At 37.5% G+C, this 12,292-nt stretch overlaps 1 protein-coding gene across 2 annotated transcripts in view; it reads left to right on the top strand.

The window, feature by feature from the left end:
• Nucleotides 1–6,629, top strand: part of LOC148954668 (uncharacterized) — a 71,415-nt gene extending 64,786 nt beyond the window's left edge. For both annotated transcript variants that reach the window (XM_089086693.1, XM_089086692.1), the window contains one exon: nt 6,359–6,629. In XM_089086693.1, the coding sequence (XP_088942819.1) occupies nt 6,359–6,566 (208 nt within the window). In that variant the 3' untranslated portion in view covers nt 6,567–6,629. The remainder of the gene's footprint in view (nt 1–6,358) is intronic.
• The last annotated feature ends 5,663 nt before the right edge of the window (nt 6,630–12,292 follow it).

The following is a 12,292-nucleotide window of genomic DNA, read 5'->3' as shown; positions in this document are numbered from 1 at the left end:
TTGCCTTCCAATCACTTTTGACTATTGAAAAAGGTACTAGCCCTTTGAATTTTCAATTGAACGAACTACTTTTGAAGTTTCTACGACAACATTTTCTATAAGAACCTTATATTCCCCCAGGGCATAACTTGCAACCCTTGCCTTGAGGGCTGTAGGGGAATGTCCTCCTCAAAAACATAACTTATATGAGCAAATCAACTACGATGAATAAAATGGCTATCTCAAAATTTTGATTGGATGTGTTTGGAGAAATGATGGGCGTTGAAGGGGCGTTAGTTTCCTTCCAATCACTTTTGACTATTAAAAAGGGCACTAGCCATTTCAATTTTCAATAGAATGAGCCCTTTTTGATGTTTCTATGACAACGCATTCTATAAAAAAACCTAGTATGCCCCCAGGGCATAACTTGCAACTCTTGCCCTGAGGGCTGTGGGGGGTTGTCATCGTCAAAGGCCTAATTTTCAGAACTTTCAACTACGTTGAACAATCTGGCTAACTCAAAATTTTGATTTGATGTGTTTGGGGAAAAGGTGGGCGTGAGAGGGGGGTTAGTTGCCCTCCAATCACTTTCGACTATTAAAAACGGCACTAGCCCTTTGAATTTCCTATCGAATTAGCCTTCTTTGAAGTTTCTACAACAACGCTTTCTATAAAAACCTTATTATGCCCCCAGGGCAGAACTTACACCCCTTGCCCTGAGGGCTGTGGGGAAGTGTCCTCCTCAAAAACATGCTGATTTCAAATATATAAGTTTCATCAAGTTTAATCCTACCAATCAAAAGTTACGCGAGAAAATCAAAAGTTACGTGGGGAAAGACCCCCTAAAAGCTATAGAACCTTAATGAAAACCACACCATCATATTCTGCGTATCAGAGAACCCCATTGTAGAGGTTTCAAGCTCCTATCTACAAAAATGTGGAATTTTGCATTTTTTGCCAGAAGAAAGATCACGGGTGCGTGGTTATTTGTTGTTTTTTTTCCCAGGGGTGATCGTATCAACCCAGTGGTCCTAGAATATCGTGAAGGGGTTCATTGGAATGGAAGTTAAAAGTTCTAGTGCCCTTTTTAAGTGACCAAAAAAATGGAGGGCAACTAGGCCCCCTCCCATACTCATTTTTTCACGAAGTCACCTGATCAAAATTTTGAGATAGCTATTTTGTTCAGCATGTTCGAAAATATTATAAGTATGGCTTATATGATGACTTAATCCTCCGAAGTTCCCGGGGGGAGGGCTGAAAGTTATGAACTTTAACCAATGTTAACATATAGTATTGCTTATTGGGAAGTATACAGACGTTTTCAGAGGAGATTTTTCCTGGTAGTGGGAGGGGGGAGGGTCGGGGGTTATGTTGGAGGATCTTTCCATGAAGGAAGTTTACATGGGGGAAGGGACATTGCTATGAAGGGGACGCCGGACTTCCCAGCATTATTTAAAAAAGATCAAAAATCAAATATAAAATTTAATTTCTCGCTCTTTACGCTAAAGTCTGTTATTGTTTTAAAAAATAAAGTTGTGAGACAGAGTCAAACCTTAGCGTAAAAAGCAAGGCGTTGAGGAGGGGACAGCCCCTTTCATATACGGAATAATTTCTGTTCGTTTTAAGTTTTAATGTCGCTCCTTACTTTCAGTTAAAAAAACTTGTTTTTTTATTTAATCAAAGTAAAGAAAGAATCAAAGTAAACAAGTTGTCAAAGTAAACAAAGTATCAAAGTAAACAAAGTGTCAAAGTAATAATAAGCAACTTGCATAACTTACAGCCCTTACACCGTAAATCGAAGTTGCCATGTAAATCACTAAATCTAAGTATCAAAGTAAACAAAGTATCAAAGTAACAATAATTAAGTTCCGTAACTCAGAACCATTTCCCCGGGGTTGGGGCGAGGGTTTAACCCTGGAAGTTAAGTATTTTGGCCTTTGAACTATTTTGAACAAAATGGCTATCTAAAATGTTGACCGGATGCCCCTTGGGAAAGTTGGGCATGGGCTAGTTGCCCATTGAACACTTTTGACTCTTAAAAAAAGAAATAGAAGTTTCAATTTCCGATCGAATGAGCCCCCTTCATTTTTAGCACGACCACCCTTTTCACCTTATTTTCAAAACCTTATTTTCTAACAATGATCAACTTACAAAAGTTATAATCTTTCCCCCGGGGGCTGTGGATGATCTCTCAACCCCTAAATTATAGTAACTTGAATACTTTCGATTTAAATCGAATGAGCCTTTTTCGACTCTTAAAAAGGGAAATAAACTTATTTCCAATCAAATGAGCCCTCCTTGGAAATTAATACGACCACTCCTTCTATAAGAACCAAATATGTCCCCAGGCTCTACCGGGTTGTGTCAACCCTGGAGTTTTTATTATCTGATGTTTCAACTAATTTCAACAAAATCGCTATCTCAAACTTTTTATAGGATGGGTTTGAAGAAAAAGGTTTGAAGGTTTGAAGAAAAATTTCAAATCTTAAAAAGTGACCAAAAACTTTCAATTTCCTATAAAATGAGCCCCCTCTGAAGTTTATACTAGCATCCCTTCCGTAAAAACCATATATGCCCCCATGGCATAACTCACAACACCTGCCCGGACTTTGGGGGGTTGTTTAGACCTCAGAGTTATTGCCATTTGATCTTTGAACTATTTATGACAAAATTTGGCTACCTCAAAATTGCTATTTGATGTGTTTGGGAAAGAAAGGCGTGGGGGGACTAGTGGCCCTCTGATCTCTTTTGAATCTTAAAAGGTGAACTAGGATTTTCAATTTCTCTATGAAATGAGCCCCCTCTGAAGTTTATACGAGCACTTCTTCCATAAGAACCATATATGCCTCCCGGGGCATAACTTACAATGCCTGCCCCCAAGCTCTGGGGGATTGTGTTAACCCCAAAGTTTGTGTCATCTATTGTTTGAACTAATTCTAACAAAAAGGCTATCTGAAAATTTTTATCGTATGGGTTTGGAGAAAAAGACGTGGGGGGGGGGCTAGTTGCCCTCCGATATCTTTAAACTATTAAAAAGTGAACTAGATGTGTCAATTTCCTGTGAAATGATCCCCCTCCGAAGTCTATACGAGCAGCCCTTCCATAAGAACCATATATACCCCCAGGGCATAACTTACATCGCCTGTTCTTGGACTCTGGGGGGTTATGCCGGAACTGGAGTTTTTGTTATCACATCTTTGAACTATTTTTTAACAAAATAGTTATCTCAAAATTTTTATCAGATGCATTTTGGGAAAAAGAGCGGCGGGGGGGGGGGAGGGCTTGTTGTCCTATGAATACTTTTGACTCTAGAGAAGGGCACTAGAACTCTCAATCTACAATCGAACGAGCCCACTCCAAAACTTATACGATCACCCCTTCCATATGAAGTACCCCTGAGAAAAAATAAATAATAAAACATTAAAGCCTTCTAGCCTTTATTATAGGCAACGCTATAGCGTTGCCTCTGAAAAAAGGGATCTAGAACTTTCGATTTCAATTCATTTGAGTTCCCTCCGAAGTTTATATAACCACCTCTTCCATAAAAGCCTAATATGCCCCCTGGACTTAAGTTACAATCCTTCCTCCAGGCTGGTGAGGGGTGAGAGAGGGCTTATGTTGAACCCGAGCAGTTGGTCATCTGACCGTTGGACTATTTCAAACTTAATGGCTATCTCAAAATATTGATCGGATGTATTTGGGGAAAAGAGGGCGGGGGGGGGGGTAGATACCATCCGGTTACTTTTAATGACTCTTGAAAAGGTAGCTAGAACTTTCAATTTCCAATCAAATGAGCCATCTCTGAAGTTTACACGACCACTCCTTGCATAAAATCTTATATGCCCCCGGGACATAACTTACCACACTTTTCCCCCGGCTCTGGGATATTGTGTCGACCCTAGAGTTTTCGTTATTTGATCTTTAAGCTATTTCGAACAAAATGGCTATTTCAAAATTTCTATCCGATGCATTTGGGGGAAAAGGACCTTGCAGGGGGGGGGGGCTAACAGTCCCTCTGATCACTTTTGACTTTTAATAAAGGCACTAGAAATTCCGATTTACAATCGAATGAGTCCCCTCCGAAGTTTATACGAGCATTCCTTCAATAAAGACCTTACGTGCCCCTGGGGCATAGTTTACAGCAGTTACCCCCGGGTTCAAAGGGGATATGATATCCTTGGAGTTTTTATTATATTACCTTTGGCCTATTTCGGACAGAATGGCTACTATAAAAAGTTCAATCGGACGTATTTGGGGAAAAGAGGGCTTGGGATGGGGCTAGTTGCCGTCGGATCACTTTGGACTCTTAAAAAGGGAATTAGAACTCTCTTCCATAAAAAAACTCTATATGCCCCTGGGGTATAAGATACAACCCTTCCACTGGGCTCTGGGGGGGTATGTTGACGTCAAAGTTTTGTTATTTAATCGTTGAAATATTTAAAAAAAAACTGGCTATCTCAAAATTTTGATCGGATGCATTTGGGGAAAAGAGGGCGTGAGTGTGTGTGTGGGGGGGGGGGGGGGGTAGATGCCCTCTGATCACTTTTGACTCTTAAAAAGATAACTAGAACTTTTCATTTCCAATCAAATGAACCACCTCTGAAATTTATACGACCACCCCTTACATAAAACTTAGCCTATATGCGCTATTGCGACTACTTTGCAACTTCGACTATTTGTAACTGTGACTAAAAACACTAATAAAAGTGATTACTTGTGACTGTGACTAAGACTACTGGGAATTGCAATTGTGACCACGACTGCTTGCAACTGAGACTATTCACAACTTTTATAACTTGTGACTGTGATTACATCTGACTGACATTTTTAAGTCTACAAATAGGCCTACTTGCGACTGAGACAATTTTCCATCTAGACAACCTACAACTGCGACTGTGGCTACTTACGACTACAAGGACCGCTATTACTTCTACTACCCTGGTTTGGAGTGCGACTATGACTACTTGGGACTGTTTGAAAGTGTCACTACTTGTGACTGCGGCTGTGACTGTTTGTATCTGCTAATGCAACTACTTTGCAACTTTGACTATTTGTAACTGTAACTCAACTGTAACTGTGACTACAAATACTAGTAAAAGTGATTACTTGTGACTGTGACTAATACAACTTGGAATTGCAACTGTGACTACGATTGCTTGCAACTAAGACTATTTTCAACCTAGACAACTTACAACTATGACTGCGGCTACTTGCGACTGCAAATACGAATGCAACTCGACTGCTACTGTGGCTGCTTGTGACTATTTGCTGTGACTTGTGACTATGTGGCTGCTATGACAATTCAGGACTATTTGCAAGCGTAGCTACTTGCAACTCTGGCTGCCTATGCTTCAGACCAGTACTTTGTCCACTATGTGCATCCATGTTACTAAAACGGTATATCGGCAATATCTTAAGAGCGGCTAAGAGTAACAACTTTATACTTTCAGGACCAAATTTGCTACTACTACTGTGACTGTAACTGGGACTATTTGTAAATTCTACTACTTGCAAGTATGGACTACTTGCAAGTATGACTACATATTTGACCACGACTGTGACTATTTGTATCTGCTAATACGACTACTTGCAATTTTGACTACTGGTTACAGTAACTATTTCTGACTATTGCATTTTCTATTTGTGTTTTACTGAAAACAAATTATATTGCAAATATTTTCTTTTCAATAACAGTATTGAAAAACAAAAATAAAATTACAGTGAAATAAAATCTGGATTTTCTTTATTTTTCAGCAATTAATATCGTTATATATCAAATCATCAGTTTAGTTTCAGTCATCTTTATTACTATGGTCATTTATTTTTTATTGGTTGTCTATGTTTTGGAAAACAAAAGCACACTTTTCAAGACTTTTACTTTTTACGATTGGGGGAGGGGAAAGGGGGCAGTATCCAAACTCCTTTTTGTAGTAATTTTGTTCTTTTTAGGTCTGACTCGAGTATTCAACCTAAGTTTTATTTGTTTTAAGATTTATTTATTTATTTGTGTTAGTACCTGTTATCTCTATGTTTGCTATGATTGTTTATTTTATTTCTTTTCGGTTTGGGTTTCATTTATTCTTTAATGTTAATTTCTAGTTATTTTGAATTTGAATTATTATAGAAATTTATTTTTGATGGTCTTAAGCTTAATATTACTCTTTACTTTTCTTTGAAAAACTTCTTTTCGGATTTTTATTTTTTAATTAATTAAAAGAACGAGAACAAAGATTGATAAAATCACTGAACTTGATTCACACTCCTACTGAAACCTGCGCAGTAGCATTGACAGTATTAGTAGACGTTGAGAGTGGACGTGTACAGTAGCGTTGATAGTGAGATTTCAACCCTATTCACCACTAAGTTTGTTTTCTTGCAGGAGAAGCAAAGGCGAAGACTCTGACATTGAAAGTTCTCGTGAATTGAATCAAATTGAGCCAAGATTCATAAAAGCATTGAGCCTAATCCATACTGTTACTCAGACGTTGACGGCGATTTCAACCATAATTACAACCACTCAGGTTAAATCCGTAACCCTAACATGCACACCGTTGGAACTTGGACTTGACCCTTGTTCAAGTAATTAAGTTCTTGTTAAGTCTTTGTATATTTATTAATTTATTGAGCCAAATAAATATAATTTTCATGAATATACGCTTATCATTTTACTGTGTTAAATAAAACGTCAGATATTTGTAAATCTTGCGCACTTCTTATAGTTCAATTTTTGATTCAAATTCGTGGCCTCAACTAGGGTATTTCGTAACGTAACAACCTAATTATTCTGTTCAATAAAAACTAAAATTTTGGAGATATTCTGTAATCTAGTATATTTTTCAGTCACTCAAATAAGGTTTGTAGGGAGCCTCAATAATCTTCAGCTCAGGGTTGCCACCGTCAGTAGGATTTTACGAGATCTAGTGAAAAAAAATCTATTGAATATAGAGGATCTAGTAAATTTCCCGAAATCTAGTAAAAAGTCATGATTCATAGTAAACAAAACTTTTGCTATTTTCCATGAATTCAGGGGGAAAATTTAGGGTCCATTCATTACAAAATCTGATTTCGATTACGTTAAATATTATGGCTATTATTGCTCTCATTTTTGCGATTTCGCGGGAACCCTAGCGCTTAAAAATTTCTACTTTTCTCTCGACTTCTTATTGATACTCGCTTTGAAAGGCAAACTATTTAAAATAAGGACTGGCGAAGCCGGGCATCACCAGCAGGATTTCCGGAATCCAAGATTCCAGACTATTGTTTGACGTCTTGGGTACGCCACATCTGGAACATGAAGCCTATCCAATAGTACATCCAAATAATCCCAAAAAAAGGATTTTTGAACTTTAGGTTTCCGAAATTTTCAATCATACTATGAAATCGAAAGAAAAGAGGAAAAGACAGAGAAAAGAGGAAAAGAGAAAAAAAGAAGAAAAAAAGGAAAAAAGATTGTGAAAATCCTATTGATTATCCTTATATAGTAAAAATCGATGGTTCATGGTGCACGTGCACCATTAATGCAAAAAAAAATTTCAGTATTTAGAAAAACAGATGCGATTTAGTAAATTTTTCCTCCTAGATCTAGTAAATTCTTCCAGGCCAGGGTCGCAACACTGCTCAGCTGTCTTGCAAAACAAAATTTAGTTTCATCCCAGTGAACACACTGAACATCAGTGAACATCATCTTTTGATCCAAAGAGCTAAATTATAGGCCTACTATCCTGCTCATTTTTATCGAAACAGTGAGTTGTTAAAAATAGTTAAAAAATGCAATTGATTCTATTATATTTAGTTGGCAAAGGAAAGCTCAAAATCTAGCATCATATTTTTCTCAGAAGGGATTTTTGAGCTATAGGATGATTTCACTCTCAGATTTCTGATTTGTTTGAATATATTCAAAATGTGTTTAATATATATTTGATATAATTTAATTTATTAAACTTGTAGTTATTCAGTATTTATAATAATTTGTATTTTTTTTTTCTCGACTATCAATGTTTTAGCAAGTGTAACGTGTCTTCGGATCGGATAGCCTGCGTGACAACCTCATTTTTTTACAGACTCCCAGCTTCCCACTCTTTTTCTCCATTACTTTCACCACCCTCTTCTTTAGACACTGCATCAGTTTATTCAGACTCTTCAGCAAGCGTATCTTCATGTCCGGAGTTTTCAGAACAAGGAACAGAAAGCCTGTCTGAATCGTTTTCAACAGCTGGATCGATGTCTTCGACTTCATCAAAGGATTCCAGCAATCTTCTTCAGGGTTGTCATTGGCTAAGCTTCGGGCGGACAAAAATCCAAGAACGCGTGCAACAGATGAATGAAGACAGAATTAAAAACATGAAGTTCCGGAAAGGCTCATATCCTACAGGCTTCGGTGACATTGTTCCCAGAATCAGTCACAACATGGAATATAATGTGACATTGTTCCCAGAATCAGTCACAACATGGAACATGGAACATAGTGAAAGATAGTGGTGCAACCTCTGCTTATTTTTCATCTTCCTGGGGTAATAGGCAGTGATACGAATAAAGCCAGATCCTTTTGCAGACCAGCAGTGAAAAGTCAAGCTAGTCTGAGTGGCAGATATTAAAGCAGCCTTCTGAATTTTTTTTCTGGCAGCAAAACTTGTGTGATGATGGACGGTTCCCCCAAATGGTGCTTTCAGGCCCCCTGTTTTTTTTTTTTTTTTAAATAAGATGTTTCATATCTGGCTTATCAAACGTAGAAAGTGGCAATTTGTCCTTAGACAGGGTTTTGCAGCAGATCATCCGCAGACCAGCTTGTTTTGATCGATTGGAAATAAAAATCATCGAATCTCTGCTCTTCTTATTCCAAATTTCACAAATCCATTGCCCTATATGTCACTTGTTTTATTATCTGGAGCTCTCTCAAGGAAAGCAGCCTGACTTGATATATTTTTTTAGTTGGTTTGGGTTTGTTATTTTCTGCACCAGCCGCGCATACTTTATCTTTGTGCATATAAATTGTGTGCTTCCTTTCAAGATAATATATAAATTTCATGGCAGAGACTCCCTTAGCCTTTAAAGATGCTCTTCAGAAGTTGCACCAAATACTTCCTTTGCTTCCTTTTTCCGTAGGGTACCCAGAGAGATGTCTTGGAACATCCAAGTCGTCATCAGAAAATGACATCATGCTTGTCTTAAAACAGTGGTTGATTTTAGGATTTCTAACAAAATTAGAAGCACTTTCCAGTAGCCTACAATTTTGAAAATTGCACCTCCAGCCAAATATCTTACCTCTTCCACCTCAGTGGCGTAATTAGGGGAAAATGGGCCAATTTTCCCCTGAGTGGTTTCGTTTGCGCAATGAGCCAACAAAACCTGTCGGCAAATAAAAGCAAGACATCAGCTCCTGACCACGGTTTCCTAAAAACTTGGACAATCTGTGGTACAGCATAATAATATAAATTATTTGAAGTTCGTCTTCATTGATTATTTTCAAGATATATTGCGAATTAAATACGACCGATTAGGTCTTTCAGTGTTAATAAATCATATCATATCATATTAATTCTTATGGGAATTTACTTGTCTATAATAGGTATTTAAGAGACAGAAAAAAGAAATAATATATTGCTTAGTGGCATTTTTTTTTAATTTGTTGTGCTGTATGGCAAAAATTACCGTGTTCACCAGAAGATGGGTTATTCTACAAAATGAGAAAACTGTATCAGCATTTTATAAGACTTTGGCCAGCTAGGCCAGAATCAGCTAGTTAGGTCACTGTTTCAACTCTAGGCTTTTCCCTGAAAGGGTTTCCATTGATTATATTTAGAGATTATAGAAAAATAGTATTTTGCATCTCGAAAAAGTATATGGTGTTATGTTGATGTAATAAAACGTGCCAGCCAAAACATATATTTCTGCTGGACAAGACTTCAATACATTTACATTCCTCTCTGACTAAACATTTAAGAAAATTTGCAATTAATAATCGGTATTTATCATGTATAGTATGGTAATCATAGCAAGTCACTGCTATCTAGCGGCATAAATTCTATAAAAACCGTTGAACTAAATTTTTCCCGTTTAAAGGTGCAGATTAATTCCCATGTAATGTAGGATACAGAGGCCATACCATTAGAACCAGAATATACAGTAATAAGTGATTTGTTTGAATTCTGCTCCACCTGGACAGTATCTATGCAACTTTGCTGCTCAATTGACTGAATAATATACACTAAAAAATAAGTTGTTTTAGTGGAACAAAACTGCACCTTTACTGTTCTCTATACACCTACCTACTCTCATCTGACTCCTAAGCCCTAATTTTGCCTAGCTTAAACAATCTAGCAGCACATTTGATATGTTAGACACACTGAGTGCCATTATTTTACTTACTTCTACTTTATATTGACGTTCCAATTCCAAAAACTTTAAGGGGCGTAACCACACTTTTTTAAAATTTCAAATTACGATCTAAGACACTGTTATGTAAGTTCAAAATTTCTTAATATTTTATCCTCGAATTAATAAAATAAAATGGAGAAAAGAATAATAACAGGTAGAAAAAAAACAGAAACAGGACAAAAAAATTATTATAAAAACAAAAACAGAACAGAATAGGTAAATAAAAAAACAGGTCATATGCTTCTGTTCTGTTTCTGTTTTTTTTATAAGAACACAACAGAAACAGGCCCTTTAAATACAGAACAGAAACAGAAAACCGAAACAGTGCCCATGCTTAGTCGAGAGTAGTAAAAGCTCCAATGCTTCCGGGCCGTCTTGGCTATCCCGCGATCACAATCTGTGTTTTAGCTATTTTTAGTGGTCATAGGCGGTGTTTTTATATAAGGGGACAGAAAGGGTTAGAACGGATAACAGGAGACACAAGGAAACACGCACCTAATTTGGCCTAATTTGGCCTGATTTGCTCCTTGCTTACAGTTCATTAGCCTGAACTATCTGATGAATAACCTAGAGCTATGTGTTTTATTTGTCATAAAATATCAGTAATACGGACGTCCAAAATATCTTCTACTACCTTCATAAATATTTGTCAGAAATAAAGTCCTCGAGAAATAAATGTTAAAGATAAAAAATTAGTTTTTTATAAACATGCAAACACCTCACTTTCATAGGCAGTGCAATCGCGCTGCCCAAGTAAAGAACGATGTTGGCACAATATATTATTTATTTTTGGTCTTAGACCGGGGCACTTCGTATCGAAGGGGCTGTCGTTGAAACTTCGGAAAGGGCTCATTTGATCGGAAATTCGAGTGATTTGTGCCCTTTTTAATAGTTAAAAGTGATTGGAAGGCAACTAACACCCCTTCCACGCCCACCATTTCCCGAAACACATCCAATTAAAATTTTGAGATAGCCATTTTGTTCAGCGTAGTTGATTTCCAGATAGAAAATATGTTTTTAAGGAGGACACTCCCACACAGCCCTCAGGCCAAGGGTTGTAAGTTATGCCCTGTTGGGATATAAGAACAATGTTGGCACAATGTTGACACATTATTTGTTATTTTTTCCTTTCGACCAGGGCACTTCGTATCGAAGAAGTTGTCGTAGAAACTTCGAAAAGGGTTTATTCAATCGGAAATTGGAGTAGCTTATGTCCTTTTTAATATGTCGAAATTGATTATAAGGCAACCAACACCCCTTCCATGTCCACCATTTCCCGAAACACATCCAATCAAAATTTTGGGATAGCCATTTTGTTCAACGTAGTTGATTTCCAGATATAAATTATGTTTTTGAGGAGGACATTCCCCCACAGCCCTCAGGGCAAGGATTGTAAGTTATGCTCGGGTGGCAAATGGTTATTTTTATAGAAAGCGTTGTCGTAGAAACATCAAAAAAGGTTCATTTGATTGGAAATTCAAAGGGCTAGTGCCCTTTATAATATTCGAAAGTAATTGGAGGGCAACTAGCCCCATTCTCACGCCCACCTTTTCCCCAAACACTTCCAATCAAAATTTTGAGTTAGCCATTTTTTTCAGCGTGGTTGAAAGTTCTGGAAACTAGGTTTTTGAGGATGAAAACCCTTCCCCCCCAGCCCTCAGGGCAAGGGTTGTAAGTTATGCCCTGGAGGCATATAAGGTTTTTACAGAAAGTTTTGTCGTAGAAACTTCAAAAAGGGCTCATTCGATTGGAAATTGAAAGGGCTAGTGCCCTTTTTAAGTCGAAAGTGATTGGAGGGCAACTAAAACCCCTTCCACGCCCACCATTTGTCGAAACCCATCCAATAAAAATTTTGAGATAGCGATTTTGTTCCACGCAGTTGGAAGTTCTGGAAATTATACCTTTGAGCAGGACCCTTCCCCCACGGTCTTCAAGGTGA

The sequence above is a fragment of the Artemia sp. Qi Xiang Cuo genome, chromosome 3, assembly GCF_049724085.1.
Source record: "Artemia sp. Qi Xiang Cuo chromosome 3, ASM4972408v1, whole genome shotgun sequence".
NCBI classification, from domain to species: Eukaryota; Metazoa; Arthropoda; class Branchiopoda; order Anostraca; family Artemiidae; genus Artemia; species Artemia sp. Qi Xiang Cuo.
This window is presented reverse-complemented; position numbering and strand designations above follow the sequence as displayed.